General features: G+C 55.0%; 2 protein-coding genes across 6 annotated transcripts in view; one reads left to right on the forward strand and one right to left on the reverse strand.

Annotated features, from left to right (window-relative positions):
- DBNDD1 (dysbindin domain containing 1) lies at positions 1–10462 on the reverse strand. Of its 2 annotated transcripts, XM_059382754.1 has the most exons (5): positions 10417–10462; positions 4788–4934; positions 4276–4416; positions 3319–3498; positions 1–88 (listed from the first exon to the last, which is right to left on the reverse strand). In XM_059382754.1, exons 1-4 carry the CDS (start codon positions 10445–10447, stop codon positions 3341–3343), a joined length of 477 nt encoding a protein of 158 aa, XP_059238737.1. In that variant the 5' UTR covers positions 10448–10462; the 3' UTR covers positions 1–88; positions 3319–3340. The 2 variants fall into 2 exon arrangements, with proteins under 2 accessions (XP_059238737.1, XP_059238736.1); XM_059382753.1 differs by lacking the exon at positions 1–88 and having other exon boundaries at positions 2094–3498.
- Positions 10234–23153, forward strand: part of GAS8 (growth arrest specific 8) — a 23562-nt gene continuing 10642 nt past the window's right edge. The window contains exons 1-4 of one of the 4 annotated variants that reach the window (XM_059382742.1): positions 10234–10318; positions 11253–11438; positions 17120–17206; positions 22829–23026. In XM_059382742.1, coding sequence (XP_059238725.1) covers positions 11253–11438; positions 17120–17206; positions 22829–23026 — 471 coding nt within the window. In that variant the 5' untranslated portion in view covers positions 10234–10318. Of the gene's footprint in view, positions 10319–10928; positions 11012–11252; positions 11439–15200; positions 15271–17119; positions 17207–22828; positions 23027–23153 lie in introns of those variants that run through there. The other 3 variants (XM_059382743.1, XM_059382741.1, XM_059382744.1) reach the window with 3 other exon arrangements.

Here is a 23153-nt window from a genome sequence, read left to right on the forward strand (position 1 = left end):
CCGGGGGCGTGAGGAGGGCAGTGCAGAGTGCTGCCTCCAGGAGAGCCCAGCCTAGTGACCTTGGCTGTGCAAGCAGCTGCCCAAATCTCTGGAAAACAAATTAAAACATGGTAACAGCAAATGGGTGTTTTAGATGCCGGTCCCCAGTCCGCGGGGCAAGCAGTGCGGCTGTAAGTCCCCTGCCCCCTGGGGAGCCAAGGGTGTGTGGCTTCCTGGTGGGGTTTTGAGTTTAGACCTTCAGGGGCCTCCCACAAAGGGAGGGGGTGGTGGGTGGGTTTGGTGGGGATGGCTGCCTCACGGGCAAGTGTGAATGCTGGTCTCTTTAACTGCCCCAAGGAGAGGAGGTTTTGGCTGAGTTCAGAAATTCTGAAGGTTCAGTGAAGTGGCGGAATAAAGAGAAGGGAGATCTAAGTCAGTGCCCAAGAGAAAGTGTTAGTTTTTTGGAACAGCTGTTTGGGTTGGTGGAAGGCCTGTCAGTGGTTCTCGAGGAAACTCCACACTTTGCCCAAGTGTGTGGTTGGGGAAGGGTAATGGAGCCGTGGGGTCCCGAACCCTCGCACACCCGGCACCTGGATGCTGCTCTGAGCACGAGGGAGGCACCTTCTTAGGCAAAGCAGCCCCTGTTGCCAGGGTAGGTGGCTTTACCGACAAGGGTGTGTCTGGATTTAATTCCCTTTTTCAGCAAGCCGTGTTCCCTGCTACCCCCTTTAGTTAGAATCACAGACGGGGTTCTGGACTGAGCTGGGACCCCCTTGGTTGTATGTGGAGAGCCCTGTTGTTGCTGCCCCTGGTAACCTCTTCCTAGTGTTGTGCAGCTGCCCCACAAAAGAAAGCAGGTCCTGGGTTGGGAGGTCTTGCCCTCTGCTGCCGTGGATCGTCTGGTTGATCTTGGAGCCTGGCCAGGGCCCAGCCCGGGCGGCGGGGGTCAGGACTGGCCTGGGGCTCGGACAACGTCCTGCTTTTCTCCATGCAGCCTGCCTCCCAGAGGCATCAGAAGCTTGGCCGTAGAGGGCGGTCAGCCCTCAGGTTGGGGGTATGTGTGTGTCCGGGACCCCTGGTGTGCAGGGCCTCCTGGAGACGGGGGGTGTCCCTACTTGCTGCCCCATAGGACCTCTGCTCTCTGCTTGGCCAAGACCAGACGCTGGCATTTGCTTAAAAATTCCCAAATCGTTTGTTAGGTCGGACTAAAAAGTAGCATTTCCAGCTCGGGACAAGCACTTCTAAGTTTTGTTGTTTGTAAAACATGCCACTGTTGAATTTCTTACACCCCCAGAGCCCATTCTGTAATGAAGTGTCCAGTAAACTCTGCCTTCCTTAGCTGAGCTGCTGGGGGACCTGCCGGGGTCCTGTCTGGGGCTCCCTCTGATGGAGGGGAGGGTGCTCTGTGCTGTCCAGAGCCTGGGGACCTGTTCATTTTGAGGCTTGCTACAGCCCCTCTCTGGGGTTGAGGGCCTGCTCTCAGCCCACCTGGGTGCTTCCCATCTCCAACCCCTGCTGTCTCCTGCCTTGGGTGCCCTCATGCTCTCCTCTCCTGAGTCTCCTTAGTGCTTCCCTTCACCCGTTTGGGCCACCAGGGCTCACGTGATGCAGGCCCAGGGATGGACACCTGGCCTGGAATCTTCCATGATGAGGGAGCCGTAGGCTTTTCTCTGGAGAGCCCAGTGGGAGGAACTGCCTGGCCTGGGGCCCAGGGCCTGTTCTCTGGGCCCTTTGTTTCACGTGTAACCCAAAGGATTGGGGTTTTGGCCTCACTCTTGGCCCTCTCCTCAAGACCTTATCTCTGGGCTCTGGGTCTGGAGCTTCCTGGGACCCTGCCTGGGGAGGGAAGATTTGCCGGAGTGCACCTTGGGCCTTTCCAGGCCTGGGCCTGGGGTGGGGGGTGAGGGGCAGGATCTTCAATTCCTAAAGCCTAGAAATCCAGGACGCTTGTCCCTGAGACATGGCCCAAATAAGCAGCACAGAGGAACCCCCAGTGGCTTCAGCTGGAGGAGACCAGAGCAGGAGTTCTGCTCCTTGAGCAGCCAGCCCCACCCCCGCCCCCCAGAACTCACTCCTGAGCTCTGGGGTCACCTGGAAAAGAGAAGAGGCTGTGCTTGAGCCTTAGGAAGAGGTGAGATTTTAATCAGATATTTTGTAAATAAGCTCTGTGGAAGGAAGCTGTAGCAGGAAGCCTGGGGGCTGGGGAGCGCTGTCCTGGAGCGGGGGGCATGCAGCTGCCCTTAACGGGATTTGATTTTAAGTGGACTTATGGGTGATGCCCGGTAAAAGTCCCTTGAGTGTAGAGGGTGCAGGCAAAGTCCCTCGGCATTTCTGAGGCCTGTTTTCTCAGCAGGGAACTTGCCTTTACTGTGCCAAGCGGGCCTGGGGCACGCCCAGGGCCACAGCAGAACAGGTTTCCCTTCCCTAGAAATGTGTGAGTGGGGAATGGGTCAGGGCAGGTTGGCCTGGGCACCAAAAGCAAACTCACACATTTATTTGAAAACTTCTTGGACTTGCTGTCAGACCAGAGCCTCTCCAGTCCCTTAGGTCATAGAAAGCGGCAGTTGGAGCAGCTGAGCCTGGTGCCCTCTAAGTTGGGGGCCGTGCTGGGGGTCCCGATGTTCCAAGCCCCCCCCTTGGGCTGTGCTACCCGAGGTCAGGATGCTAGCCAGGGGCACAGATCTAGGGCTGTGCATGCCTCTGTGTGCGTTTTTGATAGGCTATGGGGATGTGTCCCTGCCAAGGACAGACCCCACGTGCCTACTCCCCCATCCACAGTCTGAGGTGGTTGTGCCACATTTGGTGTTCGGAGCCGAGGATATGGGCCCGGCTGTCACACAGGAACTAAGACGAGCAGAGTCTTAGGGTCTGGGGAGGAGGCCCTGGTGCCAACGGCCAACGATGCGCCGTGGGCGGCAAGAAGAGGTTGGGAGTGAAAGGAACTGTGGTGGTGTTCAGGACGGACTCCCCTACCCACATTCTTGGCTGGATAGCAGAGTATCCCATGGGCCAGAGCATGGTGTGCCCATTCCTGGACCAGAATCCTGAGACCCTGGGGGTTTTGCAGAGAAGCTCTCTCTGGCGTAGGTCCCCCTCACCCCGCACCCACTCGGGAATCTTCTGGCAGATGAGAGCACCAGTCCTGTGGACAGAAGTTTCCAAGAGGCCTAGGCCACTCCCACCTCCTCAGGTCCCTAGTCCCTGATCCAGGGACTGGAAGGGAGCGGGACATAAGGCCACTGGGCTGTGCTTGTGCTGGAGCACCCCAAGAACCTGGCCCAGAGCCACATGGGATGGGCAGAGTGTCCGAGGGGTCAGAACTGTCCAGGTGGGCACTACCTTGGCCCCAGGGCCAGCTGGCCTAGTCCTCCTTGGGCCTCTCCACGGTCAGAAATGTGTCCGCAATCGCTGGCCGGCGCTCCGGGTCACCAAGTGGCTGCTTCTCTCGGTTCTGCTCGGCCCTGGTTCGTGTCCAGGAGGGGGAGCGCAGACAGCCGGCCCTGGGCAGCGGGTGCAGGCCTGATGGGAACACGGGGGTCAGGTTGCTCCTGCAGTGACGGGGCTGCGCTTGTATGCGCCTGGCCACACGCTGGGATCCCCTGAGTGTTCAGAAAACACAGGTACCAGGCCACCAACAGCGTGGACTTGTGGGTCTGGGTGCAGCCTGAGCAAAGGCTTTTTTGATGCTCGAGGAAGGTCCCTGTGCAGCTGAGACCCCACCCTGGGTGTGAGCCCGGCTCTAGCAGCTAGCTGCCCCATCGCCCTCCCAGGGTGCAGGCTCTCTAGGGGTGGGATCTGAGCACCCCCTTTCCACCCCCCCCCCCAACCAGAGTGTGAGAAAGGAGAGAAGGTCGCTGGGTCCCCACACCCACTGGTAGTCTTGCCATTTCCGGGGCCCTCGAGGTCTGGGACGAGGGGCAACATTTCCTTGCGAACCGAAGGGGAAACTAAGGCCTGAGCTGTGGGGCCAGAAGTGATGAAGGCCACCCCACTTTGCTATGTCTAACTTGTGATTCAGTTCACATGGAGTAAATTCTGCTTTTGATGGGACTATGACTGGGGCCTTTGGGCATCCGGAAAGGAAGATTGAGGACGGCAGGAGGAAAATCCCTTCAAGTTCGGCAAACAGACATGTAAGATGCAAAAATACTGAATGAGATTGCGCAGGGGCAAGCACCAATTCTGACCCAGGTGTGAAAATTACTTCCAAAGAGAGGGGTTGTGGAGAGCCGTGTTCCATGGGCCTGGGCCCCAGGACTGCCCCGCATTGCTCACCACGCCCCAATGCCAGCCCACCTGCTGGCGACTCCCCAGCCAGGCTTTCGTCGTCTGAGTCAGCAAAGACCTCGGCCAGCTCCTGGTCAGACATGTCAGTCAACTCGGTGAGGTCGAGGAGGTCAAAGTGCACCTCTAGGGAGGAGACGCTGCTCAGGGGCTCTGCAGGGCAGGGGAAGGGGGTGCTGGTCACAGGCAGAGTCCACCCGGGGACCAGCGCCCTTCCCCCACCGCCGACGGAGCCTGGGGAAGAACTAGAGCTCTGGGTGAAGCCGCACAGGGTCGGGCTAAGATGGGCAGACCCAGACACCGTCTGCTCTCCACTCTAGACGAAATGCCTTCTGGGGGCCCCCATTTTGCAAATAGTGTAGCCAAGGCCCACAGGGCCCGAGCTGTAAGAGCTCAGCCGCAGCAGCCCCCTCCCCACCCACACAGCTGGGGGCGTGTCTGCTTAGGATGTGGACCCTGACACCCATTTCCCAGGGGGCTCATGGTCCCTGCGGAGCACACGCTGGGCAGGTTGCTGTACTTACGCCTCCTTTCTGTGACCTGCAGGAGCCCCGGGGCTGGTATTGGGATGCCCACCTCCTCCTCAGCTGTGGGCGAGTGGCAGCTGTCCCCTGTCCCATGGGCCAGGGTGCCTAGGGCTGCCTGTGGTGCCTCCACGTCCTTAACTATTTCTGCAACAAAGACAGACTGTGTTAACCGGGATGACAGAGGCTGGAGGGGAAGACACGAGTCCTTGGCTCTCCGAACCCTCCTTGGAGGCTCTGGGCAGTGGCCGGGGTTGCCGGGAGTAGTCTGGGCTGGGATCCCAGGCCAGGGCCAAGGGTGGAAGGAGCAAGAGGGTGTCCCAGTGCTGTCCTGTCTCTACTTGTAGTGGTCGCTTTGGCATTTCCTTGCTTTTGGGTCTCTCTGATCCAGAATGGACCCTGCTTGCCTCTCTGTCCTCTGTGGATGGACTTCTTGTAAAAACCCATGTTCTGTTTGAATGCACAGTGACTTATTTTCATAGTAAAAGACTAGAGAATATTCCTCTAGGTTTTTTTCTTTTTCTTTCTTTCTTTCTTTCTTTTCTTTTTTTTTTTTTAAGATTTTATTTATTTGACAGACAGGGATCACAAGCAGGCAGAGAGGCAGGCGGAGAAAGAGGAGAAAGAGGAGGAAGCAGGCTGAGCAGAGAGCCCGATGTGGGCTTGATCCCAGTACCTCAAGATCATGACCCAAGCTGAAGTCAGAGGCTTAACCCACTGAGCCACCCAGGTGCCCCTCCTCTAGGTATTTTCTATGTAATTTTTTGGGAAAGACTTAATTGCTCGTTTTTTAAATATTTGATGATTTTTTTTTTTTTTTTTAAGTTGACAGGAGTAGGCCCTGTGGGCAATCTGCTTGGAAGAGAGACCGGCACTCAGAGATGGACCCCTGCCCCCTAGAAGCGCCAGCCTCACCCTTCTGTCAGTTGGGCCAACCCCTTGACCTCTTAGCTCACATCCTCCATCCTATTTCCTGCCAGTTCCTCCAGAATGTTCCAGAGCCCAACCCCCTCTCCTCTCCTGCTGCCTCACCTTATCACTCCCTGAACTCAGCCAGAGAACCTGTCAGGCATGTCCCCTGAGGCCGCTGGATCCCGTGGCTCCCCCACCTCCCCGTTGTGGCCCCATAAAGAGTGAACCAGTGCTCTGTGATGCACCAGGGCCCATGGCAGTCTTGTCTACGGGAGCCCAACTGGGCCGACAGCTGCTGGCCAGGGGTGGGCCTTCCGAAAGCTCAGCAGTGCAGTCAGCAGCCAGGATGGCCAGGTCCTTTGTCGAGAGGGTCTCCAGCTCAGTAGGAAGATAAGCCATTGTTCACTGCCACAGAGGTGGCTGGGCTTCAGCTGGCCTTTTGGAGGGCACCAGCCTCTGGGGGAAGATGAGGCTGGGGACCCGCCCATGCTATCCACATCACAGGGGCTTGGGGCTGGCCAGGCTGGACGCGGCTCAGGGGATCTGGTTTCCACTTCTCTGATGCATTTGGAACGTGACTTCTCAGTATCATGGGAAGGTAGAGTTACACCCACCAGTGTCCTGGCCTGCCCAGCCCAGCAAGGACACCTTGACACCCAGAGGGCACGAGAGGTCAGACTGTGCTCTGAGCTGGGGTAAGCAGGGGCCCCTGCCTTGAACCTCTGACCAGCCATTTCTGTCGAGAGTCCTTGGGGAGTCTTTACTCTTTGGGAACCTGCTTTGTTTCCTTGAGTGGGGAATACAGTACCTGGGCCCTCTGAGCGTGTACGATGGGTTCACATCCCGCTGGCCTGTGCTGTCCTGATTCTGAGACGCTTCCAAGCCCATGGGCCATGGTGACAGGTGAGGCAGGGGAAAGGGCAGGGGATAGACATCCACAGAAGTCATCAGGACTCTGCTGCTCTGCGTGTGCTGGGAGGAGCTGCTGAAGGGTTCTGAGCTGAGTAGGATACCTACCTCCATTTTTGTGAGCTGCAGGCTAGGTGGGAAGGGTGATGTCTGCAGGTGCTGAGACAGGGCGAGGGGCAAGCCCCACTGTGGATGGGGGGCTTCAGGGTCTCGGGGGCCTCACCTGCCGTACTAACTGTAAGAAGCACATGTTGACAAATGTCAACATCCCTGAGCCAGCCAAGTACCTACGGTCAGCGGCATCATGGGTGATGGAGAAACCAAATGTGGCCCATCCACACAAGGGGTGTTACTCAGCCGTAAAAAAGAAAAGAAAGCACAGACACAGGCTACAACACGGCTGAATCTTGGAAACATCATGGTTAAGTGCAAGAAGCCGGTCACAAAAGGCCGTGTGTTATGATAACATGAAATGTCCAGGACAGAAAAAGCAGAGTAGAGGAGTCGATTAGAAAAGATACAGACAGTAGGGACGCCTGGATGGGCTCAGTTGGTTGAGCGGCTGCCTTTGGCTCAGGTCATGATCCCAGCATCCTGGGATCGAGTCCCTCATCGGGCTCCTTGCTCCGCGGGGAGCCTGCTTCTCCCTCTGCCTCTGCCTGCCATTCTGTCTGCCTGTGCTCACTCTCTCTCTCTCTGACAAATGAATAAATAAAATCTTAAAAAAAAAAAAAGAGAGAGAGAGAGAAAAGATATAGACAGTAGATAGATGGCAGTCTCTAGGAGCTGGGCTGTGTGTGGGATGGGGGTGATGACTCGGCTACGGGGCTGCTTTTCCGGATGATGAAAGTATTCTCACAGGTGATGGTGGTGGTGGCTGCACAGTTTTGGAAATACACTAAAGGTGCTGAACTGTATGCTGTAAAAGAGTGAATTTTAGGACAAAAGAAATCCTCAGTGGAAACAAAAGTTGGTTTTGGATGGAATTGAAGGGCAAATCCAGGAGAACCTGAGACATCAACTCACTTTTCTTGTGCACCTACTGTGTGCCAGGCACCAGGCTCAGAGGCTGGGAATGGGTAAATGAAGTGTGACCTCTAGGACCTAGGCTTGGTCCTGACACAGCTGATGCACCATAAATGTTTGTCGAATGAACAAGGCCAAGACCCCACCCCATAGTTTCTAATGGCTGTGCTAGGAATCACCTGTCCATAGATGAGACCCACAGCTCTTCCTGGGGTGTGAAGCAGGAGTGATCATGGAGGCAGGCAAGGCCAGGGTGTGGAGTAGCAACACTGAGATTCTCTGCTCAGTACAGCCCCTATAAAGCCCCTGCAGGGACCACTCCTGCCCCGACCTGTGCAGGCCGTGAAGCAGCACACCATGGGGACTGCAGCTGGGTTACCATGTTCCGCCCCGGCACCGATGGCTCATGTGAGTGGGTATAGCAGGGTTACCTTGCACTAGGCCGCTGACCTATTTTCCAGCACATTTGTGTGAGAACTTGGCCCAAATCTTAAGTTCCCTGCTGTGTGCCCTGGGCCTTGCCCTAAGCATCGAGGAGGTTCTCTGCATGAACAGATGAACAAATTAATGAAGTGAATAAATGATTAGCATATACAACAAAATGGCAGTGGGGAGGCAGAGAGGGTCACAGACACGATATCTGCCCCCATTTCCCTCGCCCCTCGTCCATGGACGTCCAGGATGCTGGGTGGGCCCTGCCAAGGTGCAGCCTCCTGAGTGGGGGGCCATGGCCTTGCTTTCCTTGTGGCTGTCCAGACATACGTGGAGTTGGGTAGGTCTACAACCTTGGTTTACCACAGGCCCCAGACGGGGTCCTTCAAGAAGCACAGTGCCTCCCTCCTCATCTGCATGTCTGCACACATTGATAGTAAGAAATTATTGGTACTTCGTTTAGGTGCAGAATTGGGATTTTCATTGTGTTCTATGTAAACCTTATCTTTTGGTGATATTTCAGAAATACTTAGAGATGAGATAATACGTTAAGCCTGACTACAAACCACTACGGAAGGGAGGCAGGGGGTGGTCTGCTTGAGCAGGCTGGCAGGTGACTCATGGAGCTTTGCCACATTGTTCTACTTTATCGTGTGTTCTACATGCTTCAGAACAAAGTTGTCACAAGTGTGATCTGAGAGAATGCCAGTCACAGCCGTCCACCCAAGATCTTGTGAGCTCCCCTGGCATGGGGATTGCCAGGCCACTGTGTAGGCAGGAAATGGCTGCACAGAGTATGAGGCCTCTGGGTGTGCCCCCCCCCCCCCCCCGCCCCGTTCCCACCCCACCCCCACTCCTGGACGGAGGAGGCCCCTGTGAATACAGATCCGTGTGTGGAACGAGAGAGAGTCAGAAACTGGAGGATCAGGAAGCCCCTCTTCCCTAACCCTCTTCCCTAACTCCCTTCCCTAACCCTTCCCTCTCTCACTCAGGGCTCCCACAGCGCTGCGGGGAAAGTGAGCCTGTCCCCACCGACAGACGTGGATACGGAAACTGAGGGCCGGGCTGATCTGCTCAGCTCTGTGCTCCCCAGCCTTTGCCCTACAAAGCTTTCCCATCACAACCCCGCATAGCTCCCACTGCAAGTCCTGGGGTCCTGGGACTGTCAATGGCCAGAAAAAGCTGGATCCCTTAAACAAGTGACAAAACAAAGAAAACCCATACCCACCAGCTCGGGTGTGTCTGGTGGTGTTTGCTGGGTGGGTGACAAGGGCCCTCAGCTGTCTGGACTGCACCTGCCCAGCTCAGACTGCAGACAGCAGTGGGTGGGCCCTCTGCTTGAGGACACCCCCCTGGGGTCATCCCTTTGGGCTCCAGATGAGGGCGCCAGTGTGACTGGGGTCCCTCCGCAGGTCCCTGTGTGGTCAAGAGAGGCTCCCCGGGATGGACCTCCAGGAAACCAGGATGCATCTGGGGCCTAGCCAGGCCGGTGGACGCGCCGATGGCGCCGGAACGCGCTTCCGAGAAAGGACTCTTGAGGTGGGGGTTCCTAGAGTTTTCCTGCCGTTACCAGCTGCTGCCCTGCCAGAGCCGGGCTCCAAAGAGGGAGACCTAGGTAGAATCCCAGGCGTCAGAGTCACCGAGAGCCAACAGGGGCCCCGAGGAGGCCCACTCCGTGCACACCTGCGCTCCCAGCTGTGGGAGCCCCTGGGCCTCGCCCAGGCCGACAACCCCTGCAAGCGTGGGGCAGGCTCCCCCGCAGGCCGTGCCGGGTGCGACGCCCCCCTTTCCCCAGGCCCGGTCCCGGCGCGGTGCCCTGCAGGGTCCCGGCGGCGGCGGCGGCGGCGTCCCTGCCCTAGCCCTAGGCGGAGAGCTGCTGGGGCGAACAAAGCAGATGAGCGGCGCCGGAGGGCAGCGTCCACCCGCAGGCCTCGCGGAGCTGGACCCCAAACTACGGCCCAGACACGCCCCATGCCCAGACCCCCCACCCGGAACCCCGGCACTGCTGGTTTGGGGTTCAGCACGAAACTCCGGACCAACCGCCCAGGAGCGCGCCTGGCGGCTGTCGGGACTGAGCGCAGAGGACAAGGGGGCGGGGACGCGATGTGTGCGCCCCCTGCCTAAAGCGGGGGCCGTTCCCGGGAGGTACCCCCGGCCCGGCTCCCCGCGCGGCACGCCAGGCTTCCTCCGGCTCCGGCCCGGCTCAGCTCGGAGCTAGCGGGGCATCTTGTGCGGCCCCCGGGAGCGGCCGGGTGAGTGGGCCGGGGGCGGGCGGCGGGGGGAAGCGGCTGCGGCTGGCTGCGGGGAAGGCGCAGCTCGGGGACTCCTGGGGACTTGGGGCCGCACTCACCTCCCGGGCCGGCGCCCTCCGGGGGCTCCATGCGGCCGGCGGGGTCTGGGAGGGGCGCGGGCGGCGGCGGCGTCACCCAGCCCGGGCGCCCCTGCAGCTGCGGCGGCGACTCGGCCCCAGCTCCCGGCGCAGCGCATCGGGGCAGCAGCCGGGGGGCCGCGGCGGCAGGGAGGAGCCCGCGGGGCGGGGCGCGCAGCTGCTCCGGGGCCCGGGTTCCCCCTAGCATCCTCCCCCCGGAGCCCCGCAGCACAGGTGCGGCCCCGCCCCGCCCCGCGCGCGCCCCCTGCCGGCCCCGGCCCCGCGGACCACCTCTCCCGCCGACCTCCCGGGATGCGCACCGCACACCGCCCCCCCGCCCCCCGGCTTACGGCGGCGGCCTCCCAACCCCGGCACGGCCCCCTGGCGCTCTCCGCGCCCCCAGCGCGTTCGCTCCTCCCGCAGCCGCGCCAGCTTCGGCCCATTTGTCCACCCCCAGATATCTGCGGGGTGCTAGCTACGTGCCGGCGCCTCGTCGGCCGGTGGAGAGGAGGCACCGAGGAGCAGCAAAGGCGGCGCCCCACACCCTTGTCCGCTAAGCAAAGAATGGCAGACGGTGGTGAATACCGGCACGAACACTGCGGGCGGGGCTGGGCGAGAGCTTCCTGATGAGGCGGGAGGGGCCGTAGGCGGAAAATGGGAGCGGGCAGGGAGAGCGCCCCGGGAGGGAAGGCAGGGGTCTGGGCGCGCTGAGAACGACGCACGAGCCCCTGGAATGGGACCCTGTGCCAAGCTCTGTGCGCACAGTATCTCAGCGGTTCCCCCAGAGATCCTAAGAAGACCGTGTCCTTGTTTTCCAGATGAAGAAGTCGAGTACGGAGAGGTTAGAGGAGCTGACCGAGGTTGCACAGCCAGGCACTGGAATCCCAAGGGTCGGAATCCAAGCCCAAAGACGGCACTTTCATAAAACCAAACCAAACCAAAGAAAACCAGGGAGCAAGAGTTTGTTCCTGGCTGGGAGTGAAAAAGGCCCCCAGAGGAGGAAGGTGGGTATGAACTTGGTGTTTGCATGAAGGCAGCCTCTCAGAGGCAGGCGTCCATACAGCCTCAGCCAACCAAGGCCCTCAGTGCCCACCCCAGTCCAGTCACACAGGGCCCACAGCGTTTGAGACTGTCAGGCTGATAGTCTCCCCCGACCCCTTTTCTTTTCTTTTTTAACTTACAAAATAAGTGAAAGGCGCAGTCTGTAGTTTTCTAAATGATTTCATGCCCTGCTAGCATGAAAGAACTAGCCCTTGTCATGACCCACAGCCTTCCTGCGACCCCAAAGCTGCAGAGAATGGCCTCTCGAGGAAGAACCTGAGTTACAGGGTGAGTGATGGGGACATGAGCAAGCCAAGGAGTGCCCTGGGGAGTTGGGACAGGTGGGCAGTGACTGCTCAGAGTCAGTTGGGGGTGGCAGATTGTAGTTCTCCAAATGGTCAGATCCATATTTCTTTCTTTTTTTTCTTTTTTAAGATTTTATTTATTTGACAGAGAGAGAGATCACAAGTAGGCAGAGAGGCAGGAAGAGAGAGGGGGAAGCAGGCTAACCGCTGAGCAGAGCCCCCGATGTGGGGCTTGATCCCAGGACCCTGAGATCATGACCTGAGCCGAAGGCAGAGGCTTTAAGCCACTGAGCCACCCAGGTGCCCCTGGATCCATATTTCCGATTCCACTTCCAGAACCTTCCACTCCCATTAAGGCATTCCCCCATCTATAAAACATGGGTGAGGCTTGAGGTGGCTCTGACCATAGAGTTTGGCAGAAATGATGCCATGTGACTTCTGAAGCTGGGTCATAAGCCGATTCAGCGCTCCCTCAGGAGGACCCTGGAACAAGGCCACCTGTGTGAGGAAGCCCAGGCCACTTGAGAGGCCACCTGGGTGTGTTCTGGCTGGCAGTAGCCGTCAGGCTGGACTTAAGTCTCTCATCCAGTGGGCAGACATGAGACCCCGCCTTTGAGCCACCTCTCTGGGGGTGTTCTGTGGAGCGGAGGTGAGCTGTCCCACCGAGTCCTGGCTGAGGTACAAATTCATGAGCAAAAGAGATGTTGTCACTGTATTAAACCACTATTTTGGGGGCACCTGGGTGGCTCAGTGGGTTAAGCCACTGCCTTCGGCTCAGGTCATGATCTCCGGGTCCCGGGATCGAGTCCCGCATCGGGCTCTCTGCTCAGCAGAGAGCCTGCTTCCTCCTCTCTCTTTGTCTGCCTGCCTCTCTGCCTACTTGTGATTTCTGTCAAATAAAAAAATAAAATCTTAAAAAAACAACAACACTATTTTTGGGGGGTGACCTCTTAGGCAGTCAAAGCAATGGTAAAAGCAATTGTTTGATAATTATCCCCCATTTGAGAGATGAATAGGTGCTTCAGGCGGTCTAGTCAAAGGCATCTCAGCTGGTAAGCAGCAGGTGATTCCAGAGGCCAGTGATTATTTTTATCTTTTCATCAAGAACATTTTCAAACAAAAGTAGAGAGAATAGCATGATTAACCTCCATGTGCCCATTACCGTTACCAACTCATGGCTGATGTTGTTTCCTCCCTACTATCAGTCGCCTCCTCCACTGCTAGGTTGTTCTGTTCTCTTTTTAAAGATTTATTTATCGGGGCGCCTGGGTGGCTCAGTGGGTTAAAGCCTCTGCCTTCAGCTCGGGTCATGATCCCAGGGTCCTGGGATCGAGCCCCACATCAGGCTAGACAGCGCTGAGCTAGGCTGCTCAGCGGGGAGCCTGCTTCCCTCTCTCTCTCTGCCTGCCTCTCTGCCTACTTGTGATCTTTGTCTGTCAAATAAAGAAATAAAATCTTTAAAAAAAAAAAAGATTTATTTATCTATTTATTTATTTGGCACATAGAGAGGGGGAGAGAGAGAGAGGCCAGTCTTCTTAAGGACTCTATTATCCTACCATCCAAGCATCTGTTGAGTTGATGTAGTGGCCTGGGGCAGGTTACCTGACCACCAAGCAAGCAGGCATTAGGGAGAGCCAGACGTCAGACACGGTCAGTTTGTGTGGATCAACATTTGCCCTGTGATTTTGCAGGAAACTCAGATGCCATTTATCTGGGCTTCAGAGCTGCACGGCTTGATGCTGAATGAAAGTATCTTGAGCCACACATGTGAAGAAAAAAGGCTCTTTTCTAAGAATCTGAACTCAAATCCAGTATGAAAAGCACAGGTCACTGTGGGTCCCTTCAGGAGCCCAGGGAGTTGTCAGCAGGGCTCACTGGACCTATTCATCTTTGCAATCCATACAGACACACTAAGCAACGCTCTTGGTCTTGACCAATGAATTCCCTGTCTTGTTATCCTTAGCTAACCCTCTTATTCTTGCCCTTTTTGCTGAAAGGAGTTAATGTTAATGCATTTATTTAATTCAGAGATCCCAGACTTCTAAAGCAAAAAAGCCAATCAGCACGAGGCATCCAGCATATTGCGTTGGCCAGAGTAAGTGTTAAATAACAATAATTACCCTTCTGTGTTACCCAGCTGCACGGTCTCGCCTGCCAACCCTCCTCTGAGAGGCTCTGGCACTGGGGGAGGAGGCCCCTATCAGGCCAGTGGTGTCTGGCACAGCGGCGAAGGCTCTTGGCTGCCCAGGCAGAGTGACATGAGCAGACCTCACTATGGCCTCCAGGCTGGCAAGCCCCACCTTGGCTGGGCAAGCAGAAGCCCCTGAGGGTCCTCCCTAAGGAGGCTCTCAGATCCCAGCCCCTGTGTGTGTGCTGGGGCCGAAGCAAGCCCAGCTAACGGGGCATCTTCCTCCTTGGGCAGGACTGGCCGATCCAAGCCCACCCAAGCCCTTCTTCAGTACTCACACTCTCTCCTCAATGCAACTCTTTGGAGAGAGGAGGTTCTGATCTTCTCTATCCCCAAACAGAAGGGAAAACATGACCTGCTGCAAACCACTATTTAGGAAGATGCTAATGTCGAGGGTGTGGACAGAAAGAGGACGAATACTGTGTAACGATGGCCACTCCCAGCTTTCTGGGTGACACAGAGTGACGCATGGAGGGAACAGGGTGAAATTCCCTTTCGAAATCATGACGACCAGCGGTTTTCAGAGCAAGAGGTTAGGAAAGGAACGTCCAAATTCCCCTTTCTTCTGCAGTGCCTGTCTGGAAACTTGTGGCTTCTAGTCTGTCCTCACCATGAGGGCAGGGGCCACAGAGGGGGCCTCCTCAGGGAGAGCACTTAAGTTCTGAGAAGGAGCCACTGGCGGATTTCAACCCTCCAGAGCCAGACGGAAAATGCGCTCTGTCCATGTCTGTCTGGTTCTGGCGGCCTGCAGAACCCCAGCTGCCCCCACCCCGCTCACCGGGACAGCAGGTGGCCCGCGTGGGGTGTGGCCCAGGGGCATAACCTCAGCCCGAATTTGCATCTAGTCGGGACGGCGCCTGGGAGCCTCGCGGGGCAGCTCCTTCGGGCCTCCCTGCCTCGGTCCCTGGCGGGAGGCACTTCCCCGAGCACCTGCGTGTGGTCCGAGCCGCGCACCCGGCGGCTCCCCCCGCTGCACGGAGCTTCGGCTCAGGGCGGGGAGACAAGCCGAAGCCCGCAAGCAGCCGCCCTCAGGAACTCCGGGGAGACGAAGCGCGGGGCTCCCCGCCCCGCCCCGGCCGCCCGGAGGAGCCCGACGACTCCGCGGCCCCGGGGACCGCCGCGGCGCGTGGCCGGGAGCTCGCCTCCGCCGTCGCCAGGCGCGGGCGCGGCCGGCCGGGTCTCGCGAGGTTCGCCGAGACTTCGCGCGGGGCCGCCCCTCGGTTGCCGGGAGACGGCGCGGCCTGGGCGGGGCGGGAGCCGCGGGTCTGCGGGCGGCGACGGGTCGGGCGCTCCGCAGCCATGGTGAGCGGGCTGGGGTCCGCGCAGAGACACGCCTGGACGGGAGGTCTGGGTCCGCGGGACTCGAGTACGCGGAGACCCCAGCGCGGGGGGCCCGGAGCTCCGGGCGCCTGGAACGGAGGCCTTGGCGCTCTCGTGGCGTCTTCGGGGGCAGAGCACTGGCTGCCGGGGCTCCCGCATCCGGGGCTCCCGCATCCCGGGCCCCGCGCGCACTTGGAGCTGAGAGATCCGGGCTCTCCCGGATCCGGGGCTCACGGCGGGGCTCACGGACGTTCCCCCCCCCCCCCACCCCGCCCCGGATCCGGGCTGGGGGTTGCACGCTGTCCGGGACAGAACCTGGGCCGGAAGGGTTTCCTGTCTGGAGGGAATTCTCAGTCCTCCGCATCCTTGAGACCTGGGGCGAGGGGCCCGGGGCCACACAGGGTCCCCGGGAGCACAGTCGGGTTCAGGGGATACCCAAGGACCTCCAGTCTCTGGGGTGGAGAGCCTGGGGCATACCGGAGTGGCTAGAGGTCCCTCTACACCGAGGGTTCCTGGACGGAGCCTCAGGGTTCAGGAGCTGCTGTTTCCTTGGAGAGCCTTGGAAGAGTCAGGCCCGTACCTAGAGGAGCAGGGTGGGACTCCCCGGCTGTCTCACCTTCAGGGCCCTCACCTGCCCCTCCACTCATGGTTTAGGGTTCACAAGAGCTTGTTTTCCAGGCAGATGCTGCAGGAGTGGGTATCAGCTGATGGGGGGGGCGTGCCTCCCCAGGAGCTATGCCTAGCCCCTGCATTTGGCTGTGAGTTGCCAAGTAGTTATGAAACTGGGCCACCTTCCCATGGGATGGACTTCTTAGAGCAGAGGGCTTGGAAGGACAGCAGGACGTTAGGAGTGAAGGTCTCAGTGCATGGGTTTTTAAAATCACCTGGAAACGGCCCCCAGAATCCTTAGGTTTGTCACTAGCTTGTTGGAATGGGGGATTTTCCTATTTTCTTTTTGCGTTTCTGTTTTCTAAGGTATCCATGTAAAAGTTTTTTTGGTAATCATAAAGACGTTGCATGTCGACATACCTATACATACATAGAAATGTTAATAGAGACATTTAGACGCAGACACAGAAAGGTCAGAGAAACAGGTAGATGCGCACAAGCATGGGTCCCGGAGCTGGGAGAAAAGGTAGGGATTTGGAAATTCAGCACCTGCTTGAGGGGCTCTTGGGAACTGAGTGGAGGTGGGAGGCTCTTCCACCGTGTCCCTTGTTAGCAGCAGGCCGTACACTAGGAGCTGCTCCTGTGTGGCCACCCCTTGACAGAGCACCTATGGGGAGTGCCGTCTGCTTCAGCTCCTGACCAGGGTTCTCCGAAGGCGTTTTGTATTTGGAAGACAAGGCAGCCTCATGTTTCCACCTGTGATCCTTGCTCTGGACCATTTCTCCGTACACATACCCAGCAGTGTCTTGCAGGTTTCTCTAGGGTGGTCACCAAGCATTATCGCCAGCATGGTGACGTTTGACAGTTACTGTTGGGGTTCTTCCTGGCCAAGTAAATTTTGCATTCGTGCCCAGGATGTCTCGGCCTCATACCAAGGATTTAGAAGGAGTTTCTCCTACCTTCCTTTCTGAGGGAAAAAGTGTTCTCTTCTGAAAAGGAAGATTTGTCCTTGCTTTTCCCTCTGGGTGATTACGGGTGGGAAACCTTAGGGCAGGCACAGTGATGAGGTCCAGGTGGGACGTGAGATCTGGAGCAACAGGAGAGAAACCAGAACAGGTCCTCCTGTCCCAGTGTGCCCCGGGGGGTTAATCAGAGCCAGCCAGAAGCTGATGCCTTTAGAGAGCCTACCTTCCTCACCCAATCATCTCTTCTTTAATCAAAGGCACCCAAGAAGAAAGGGAAGAAAGGGAAAACCAAAGGTGCCCCGATTGTTGACGGGCTTGCTCCAGAGGACATGAGCAAGGAGCAGGTGAGCAAGGCCTTGGCCTAGTCCTGGGTTGGGATGGTGGTACTGCTGCTGTTCAGTGTTGTCTCTGGGGGTCTGCCTTCACGAACCTCTTTCAGCTGCCACCCACCACCCACCGCTTCCTCATCCATCTCCCCTCGGTCTGCTCCTGCACTTCTGTCCGTTTCCATCATTGGTTCCAAAGCTATCAAGTACAGTACATAGTAAAAAAAAAAAAATGTAGCCATTTCGAAGAAATTTTTTTATAGGGTGGTAAGAATTTGGAAGGAAATGATTTTCTGATATAAAAACTACTTTTAGCTTTCTTCCTTTTTTTAAAAAAAAAGTATTTATTTATTTTTCAGAGGTAGTGAGAGAGAGAGCACAAGCAGGGGCAACAGCAGAGGGCGAGCGAGAGGAGCACAATGCTGGACCCCATCACAGGACTTTGGGATCACAACCCGAGCCGAAGGCTGACACTTAACTGACTGAGCCACCTAGGTGCCCCTATTTTGTTTTTTTAAGACTTTATTTATTTATTTGACAATTCACAAGTAAGCAGAGAGGCAGGCAGAGAGAGAGAGGAGGAAGCAGGCTCCCCGCTGAGCAGAGAGCCCAATGTGGGGCTCGATCCCAGGACCCCGAGATCATGACCTGAGCCGAAGGCAGAGGCTTATCCCATTGAACCACCCAGGCACCCCTATTTTTATTTTTGTATTTTTAATAAGCTTTAATTTTTCCCCCTTTTTAAAAGAAAGATTTTAGTCATTTATATGAGAGAAAGAGAGAGGGAGAGGACAAGTGAGGGAGGTGCAAGGGAGAAGCAGAGTCCCCACTGAGCAGGGAGCCCAGCGTAGGGCGCGACCCGAGGACTCCGAGATCATGACCTGAGCCGAAGGCAGACGCTCAACCAACTGAGACCCTAGGAGTCCCAGTAGGAATTATTTTAAGCCACTTGTCCACTTTGATGACATTAAGGGCCAGAGAACATAATTAAATAATTATAATTTCAATTAAAAGGCACCTAAAAATTGCAACATATGGTGAGCCATGAGTGCAATGTTAGTGCCTCTTCCAGCCGCCATGTTGATGAGTGACTGGCAGGTGTGTGCTAGGGACCTATTGGGGGTTCCATGTCAGCTTGTGTGTTTGTGTTAATAAACCTATCTTTCTTTTGATAGTTTTTTTTTTTTTTTTTAGATTTTGTTTGTTTATTTGACAGAGTGAGAGAGATCACAAGTAGGCAGAGAGGCTGGCAGAGAGAGAGAGGAGGAGAGAGCCCAATGAGGGGCTCCATCCCAGGCCCCTGAGATCATGACCTGAACCGAAGGCAGACGCTTAACCCACTGAGCCACCCAGGCGCCCCTTTTGATAGTTTTTAAAAAGAGATGTGTTTATTTGAGAGAGAGAGCAGATTCCCTGCTGAGCTCAGGGCCTGCCACACGGCTCGATCCCAGACTCCTGAGCTTTTTACCTGATCCAAAACCAGGAGTTGGAGGCTTCACCGACTGAGCCACTCAGGTGCCTCTGTTTGGATGGTTTTAGGATAAGGTGTAAATACAAAGGTACGTTAGAGAGTTGGGCAGAGGCCAGTGCACAGGGGTGAAGAGTTGCTTGATTTGATTTGACTTTTTTTAAAGGTAGAAGTGTTTCTTTCTTTTTCTTTAAGATTTTATGTGTTTGAGAGAAGGAGAGAGAAAGCACAGAGATGGAGTAAGACGGAGAAGCAGGCTCCCTGCCCAGCCGGGAGCCTGATGCGGTGCTCGATCCAAGGATTGAGATCAGGATCTCACTCAGATCATGACCTGAGCTAAAGGCAGATGCTTCACCGACTGAGCCCCCCAGGCACCCTGAGTTGTTTTATTTTATATGCAGAGAAGCCACAGGCAGTTTAAGCAGATGGTGATGGGTTCAGGTTTGTGTTGGAGGGATCACTGGGGCTGCTGCGTGGGGGCTGGACAGCACGTCCCATCGCCCCAGCACTCGAGCTGTTTCTTGTCTCTGTGGATACAGAATGTGACATAGCAGTGATCGCTCAGCATGTGCGGGACTGACAACCTCAGAACTATCCAGGGTCCAGGCAGGGCTGAGGGGTTGGGGACTGTAGTCTGTTCTTTGGATGCTTACCCTATGGACATTGTGCTACAGGGTGGTATGTTTTCTGATTTTTTTTTTAAATATTTTATTTATTTATTTGACAGAGAGAGATCACAGTAGACAGAGAGGCAGGCAGAGAGACGGAGAGGGAAGCAGGCTCCCTGCTGAGCAGGGAGCCCAATGCGGGACTCGATCCCAGGACCCTGAGATCATGACCTGAGCCGAAGGCAGCGGCTTAACCCACTGAGCCACCCAGGTGCCCCATGTTTTCTGATTTTTAAAGAGAAACTAGGATCTGTGTATTTATAAGAAATCTGAATATTGAGTGAAATCTGATACCATGAGCCAGTCAAAGTAGGTAGCCTGGATGTCCCAATTATTTATTTCTTTAATTTAAATTTTACTTACTGATATTCAGTGTGTATTGGTTTCAGGAGGAGAAATCAGTGATTCGTCACCTCCATAGAACACCCAGTGCTCATCCTCAGTGCCTATCACTTATCTATCCCGTCTCCCACCCACCACCCCTCCGTCAACTCTCAGCTTAGTCTCCATTGTTAAGAGTCTCTTATGGTTGGGGCGCCTGGGTGGCTCAGTTGTTAAGTGCATTCAGCTGGGGTCATGATCCTGGGCTCCTAGGATTGAGTTCCACATGGGGCTCCCCGCTCAGCGGGGAGCCTGCTTCTCCCTCTCCCTCTGCCTGCTGCTCTGCCTACTTGTGCTCTCATTCTTTCTGTTGAATAAACAAATAAAATCTTAACAAAGAAAAAAAAGGAGTCTCTTATGGTTTATCTCGCTCTTTCTCTTTCCCCCTGCCCCCTTGCCATATGTTCATCTGTTTTCTTTCTTAAATTCTACAGTGTGAGTGAAATCATACGGTGTTTGTCTTTCTCTGACTTATTTCACTAGCATAATACCCTCTTGCTCCATTCATGTTGTTGCAAATGGCAAGATTTCATTCTTTTTGATGGCCGAGTAGTGTTCCATTGCGTTTATGAACCACATCTTTTTTTTTTTTTTTAAAGAACTTTTTATTTATTTTATTTTTTTTTTTTTTAAGATTTTATTTATTTATTTGACAGAGAGATCACAGTAGGAGAGAGGAAGGGAAGAGATCACAGAGAGAGAGGAAGGGAAGCAGGCCCCCTGCTGAGCAGAGAGCCCGATGTGGGACTCGATCCCAGGACCCTGAGATCATGACCTGGGCCGAAGGCAGTGGCTTAACCCACTGAGCCACCCAGGCGCCCTATGAACCACATCTTTATCTTTTAGTACTGTGAGGACCTATTTAGCCAGAGGCTTCCATCCAGGTTAAACAATAACCTTGTTGTTGAACCGTTAAACTGCCCCTGCTCCCCTTCCCCCAGGGGACTTACTTAAAAACAAGTCCCTTGGAGACTTCTGATCAGTGGGAGGTTGCATACTGTCTCCTAGCTACCAAGGAGTATGGCAACCCCCCGCTTTGGGAGCCTTTTGGGTGCCAATCCTAACCAAGGTGTTAGGCTAGGTCAAATGTCTACTATAGGGTAAATTGTAATTCAATTGGTCACTTATATGTGACCTAACATAACTGTGGAGTTTCCTCTGTGTGTTACAATCTCATCGGCCACCTGTGCGTGGTCAGGCGCAATCACATGGCCTTTGTCCTTGAAGCTAGTCTGTGAAACAGAGAAAGGTTGCCCTCTCTTGTAAGAGGTGTGGCCCCAAACATTCGGTTTGATTCTTGACGCTTGGCGCAAAATAAAGCTTTGCTTGACCTTTGCTTTATATCAGTCTCGCTCCTTTAATCACTAACCCATTATTGGGGGGCATATCAGCGCCATCTTCTTTTAATAGCATCGGTTGATGAACATCTGGACTCTTTCCAGAGGTTGGCTATTGTGGACGTTGCTGGTATAAAATTGGGGTGCATGTGACCCTTTGGATCCTTACTTTTGTGTCCTTTGGGTAAATACCCAGTAGTGCGATTGCTGGGTCTTAGGGTAATTCTAGTTTTAACGTCTTGAGGAACCTCCATGCAGTTTCCCAGAGTGGCCGCACCAGCTTGCATTCCCACCAACAGTGCACGAGGGTTCCCCTTTCTCTGCATCGTCGCCAAATCTGTTGTTTCCTGACTTGTTAGTTTTAGCCATTCTGACTGGTGTGAGGTGGTGTCTCACTGTGGTTTTGGTTTGTATTTCCCTGATGCCGAGTGATGTGGAGCCCTTTTTCATGTGTCTGTTGGCCATCTGGATGTTGTCTTTGCAGAAATGTCTATTCAGGTCTTCTGCCCGACTCTCGACTCTGATTGGGTTGTTTCTTGGGTGTTGAGTTTGATAAGCTCTTTCTAGATTTTGGATACTAACCCTTTATCCAATACATTGTTTGCAAATGTATTTTCCCATTCTGGGCCACCTTTAGGTTGTTTCTGTAGCTTTTTATCTTGATGAAGTCCCAGTAGTTGATTTTTGCTTTTGTTTCCCTTGCCTCTAGCGATGTAGAGAACCAAGTCTTGATGGAAAGGAAATTCTCAAGGAAGCTAAGAGCCTGCCTCACTTTTCTCTTAAATTTAACCTATTTGCAGATTTGGCTGCCATTGGCTTTGGACCAGGCCTTTTTGATGCTAGCTGGTCTTCTGGTTTTATATATATATTTTTGCTTAACATGTATCTTTAGAGGTGAGTGTTTTAAAATTAGCATTATTCTGTGAATATGTGTATATGGTGCCACACTATTTCATATCCATGTGTCTTTGGGCCGTATAATCTTCCAGTAGATTTACTCTAATTTCTCAATCATTTCCCTATTTAAAATTATCTTAGATTATTTCCTTAAAAGAATTTTTAAAAATTTTATTTATTCATTTGAGAGAGAGAGACAGAGATGGTGACAGAGAGCAGAAGTGGGGAGGGAGAAGCAGACTCCCTACTAAGCAGGGAGCCCGACATGGGGCTCTATCCCAGGACCCCAGGATCATGACCTGAGCCGAAGGCAGATATTTAACCAACTGCCAAGGTGCCTCCTTAAAAATTTTTTAAAAAGATTTATTTATTTATATGAGAGGGAGGGAGAGAGAGAGAGAGTGTGTGTGTGTGTGTGTGTGTGTGTGTGTGTGCATGTGCGCTGGGGGAGGGGCAGAGGGAAAGAGCCTTTAGGCAGACTCCCTGCAGAGTGGGGACCCAGGCAGTGGCTCTAACGCATCACTCCATGAGAGCATGACCTGAACCTACCGAGAGAGTAGGACTCTCAGGCCACCCAGGTGCCCCTTTTGATGTCGTGATAATGGTGTGACTACTATATTTGAGCAGAAAGCTCTTGTGTTCTTTTGAGAAATTTCTGTCATCTGAATTCCCAGGAATGGAATAAAAGATATAATCATTTTATGTTTATTAGCCACATTCGAGATCTTTCTGCTATTTTCTGAATGTGTCCTGTCTTTGGGCCTTCCTAGCATCCTGTTTTCATTTCTTACCTTTAGTTTTTCTTGTTCTTAGGTGAGACTGGCCCTCCTTTCTTCTTGGCACTGGGTGGGCCCCTGCTGGGCCCTCACGGCTCTGCCCTGCCTGGCAGGTGGAGGAGCACGTCAGCCGCATCCGCGAGGAGCTGGACCGGGAGCGGGAGGAGCGCAACTACTTCCAGCTGGAGCGGGACAAGATCCACACCTTCTGGGAGATCACGCGGAGGCAGCTGGAAGAGAAGAAGGCCGAGCTGCGGAACAAAGACCGGGAGATGGAGGAGGCTGAAGAGAGGCACCAGGTTGAGATCAAGGTTAGTGGGGCTGACTGGCCTATCCCTGCGGGACATGCCTCATGGAACAGCAGAGCTGGACGGGGGCCCGGGGGGAGCATTTTCTCTCCTCCGGTGCAGCCCTTTACCGTGAGAAATGAAGGTATTT

This window comes from Mustela nigripes, chromosome 17, assembly GCF_022355385.1.
Source record: "Mustela nigripes isolate SB6536 chromosome 17, MUSNIG.SB6536, whole genome shotgun sequence".
In the NCBI taxonomy this organism is placed as follows: domain Eukaryota; kingdom Metazoa; phylum Chordata; class Mammalia; order Carnivora; family Mustelidae; genus Mustela; species Mustela nigripes.

Bases quoted from the DNA above. Each gene is read 5' to 3' on its own strand.
- DBNDD1 (XM_059382754.1), bottom strand. From the start codon at position 10,447: ATGGAGCCCCCGGAGGGCGCCGGCCCGGGAG. The intron at 4,935-10,416 runs GTGAGTGCGGCC...TCTTTGTTGCAG, and splicing joins GGAGGGCGCCGGCCCGGGAG to AAATAGTTAAGGACGTGGAG. The intron at 3,499-4,275 runs GTGGGCTGGCAT...TGTTCCCATCAG, and splicing joins GGCTGGGGAGTCGCCAGCAG to GCCTGCACCCGCTGCCCAGG.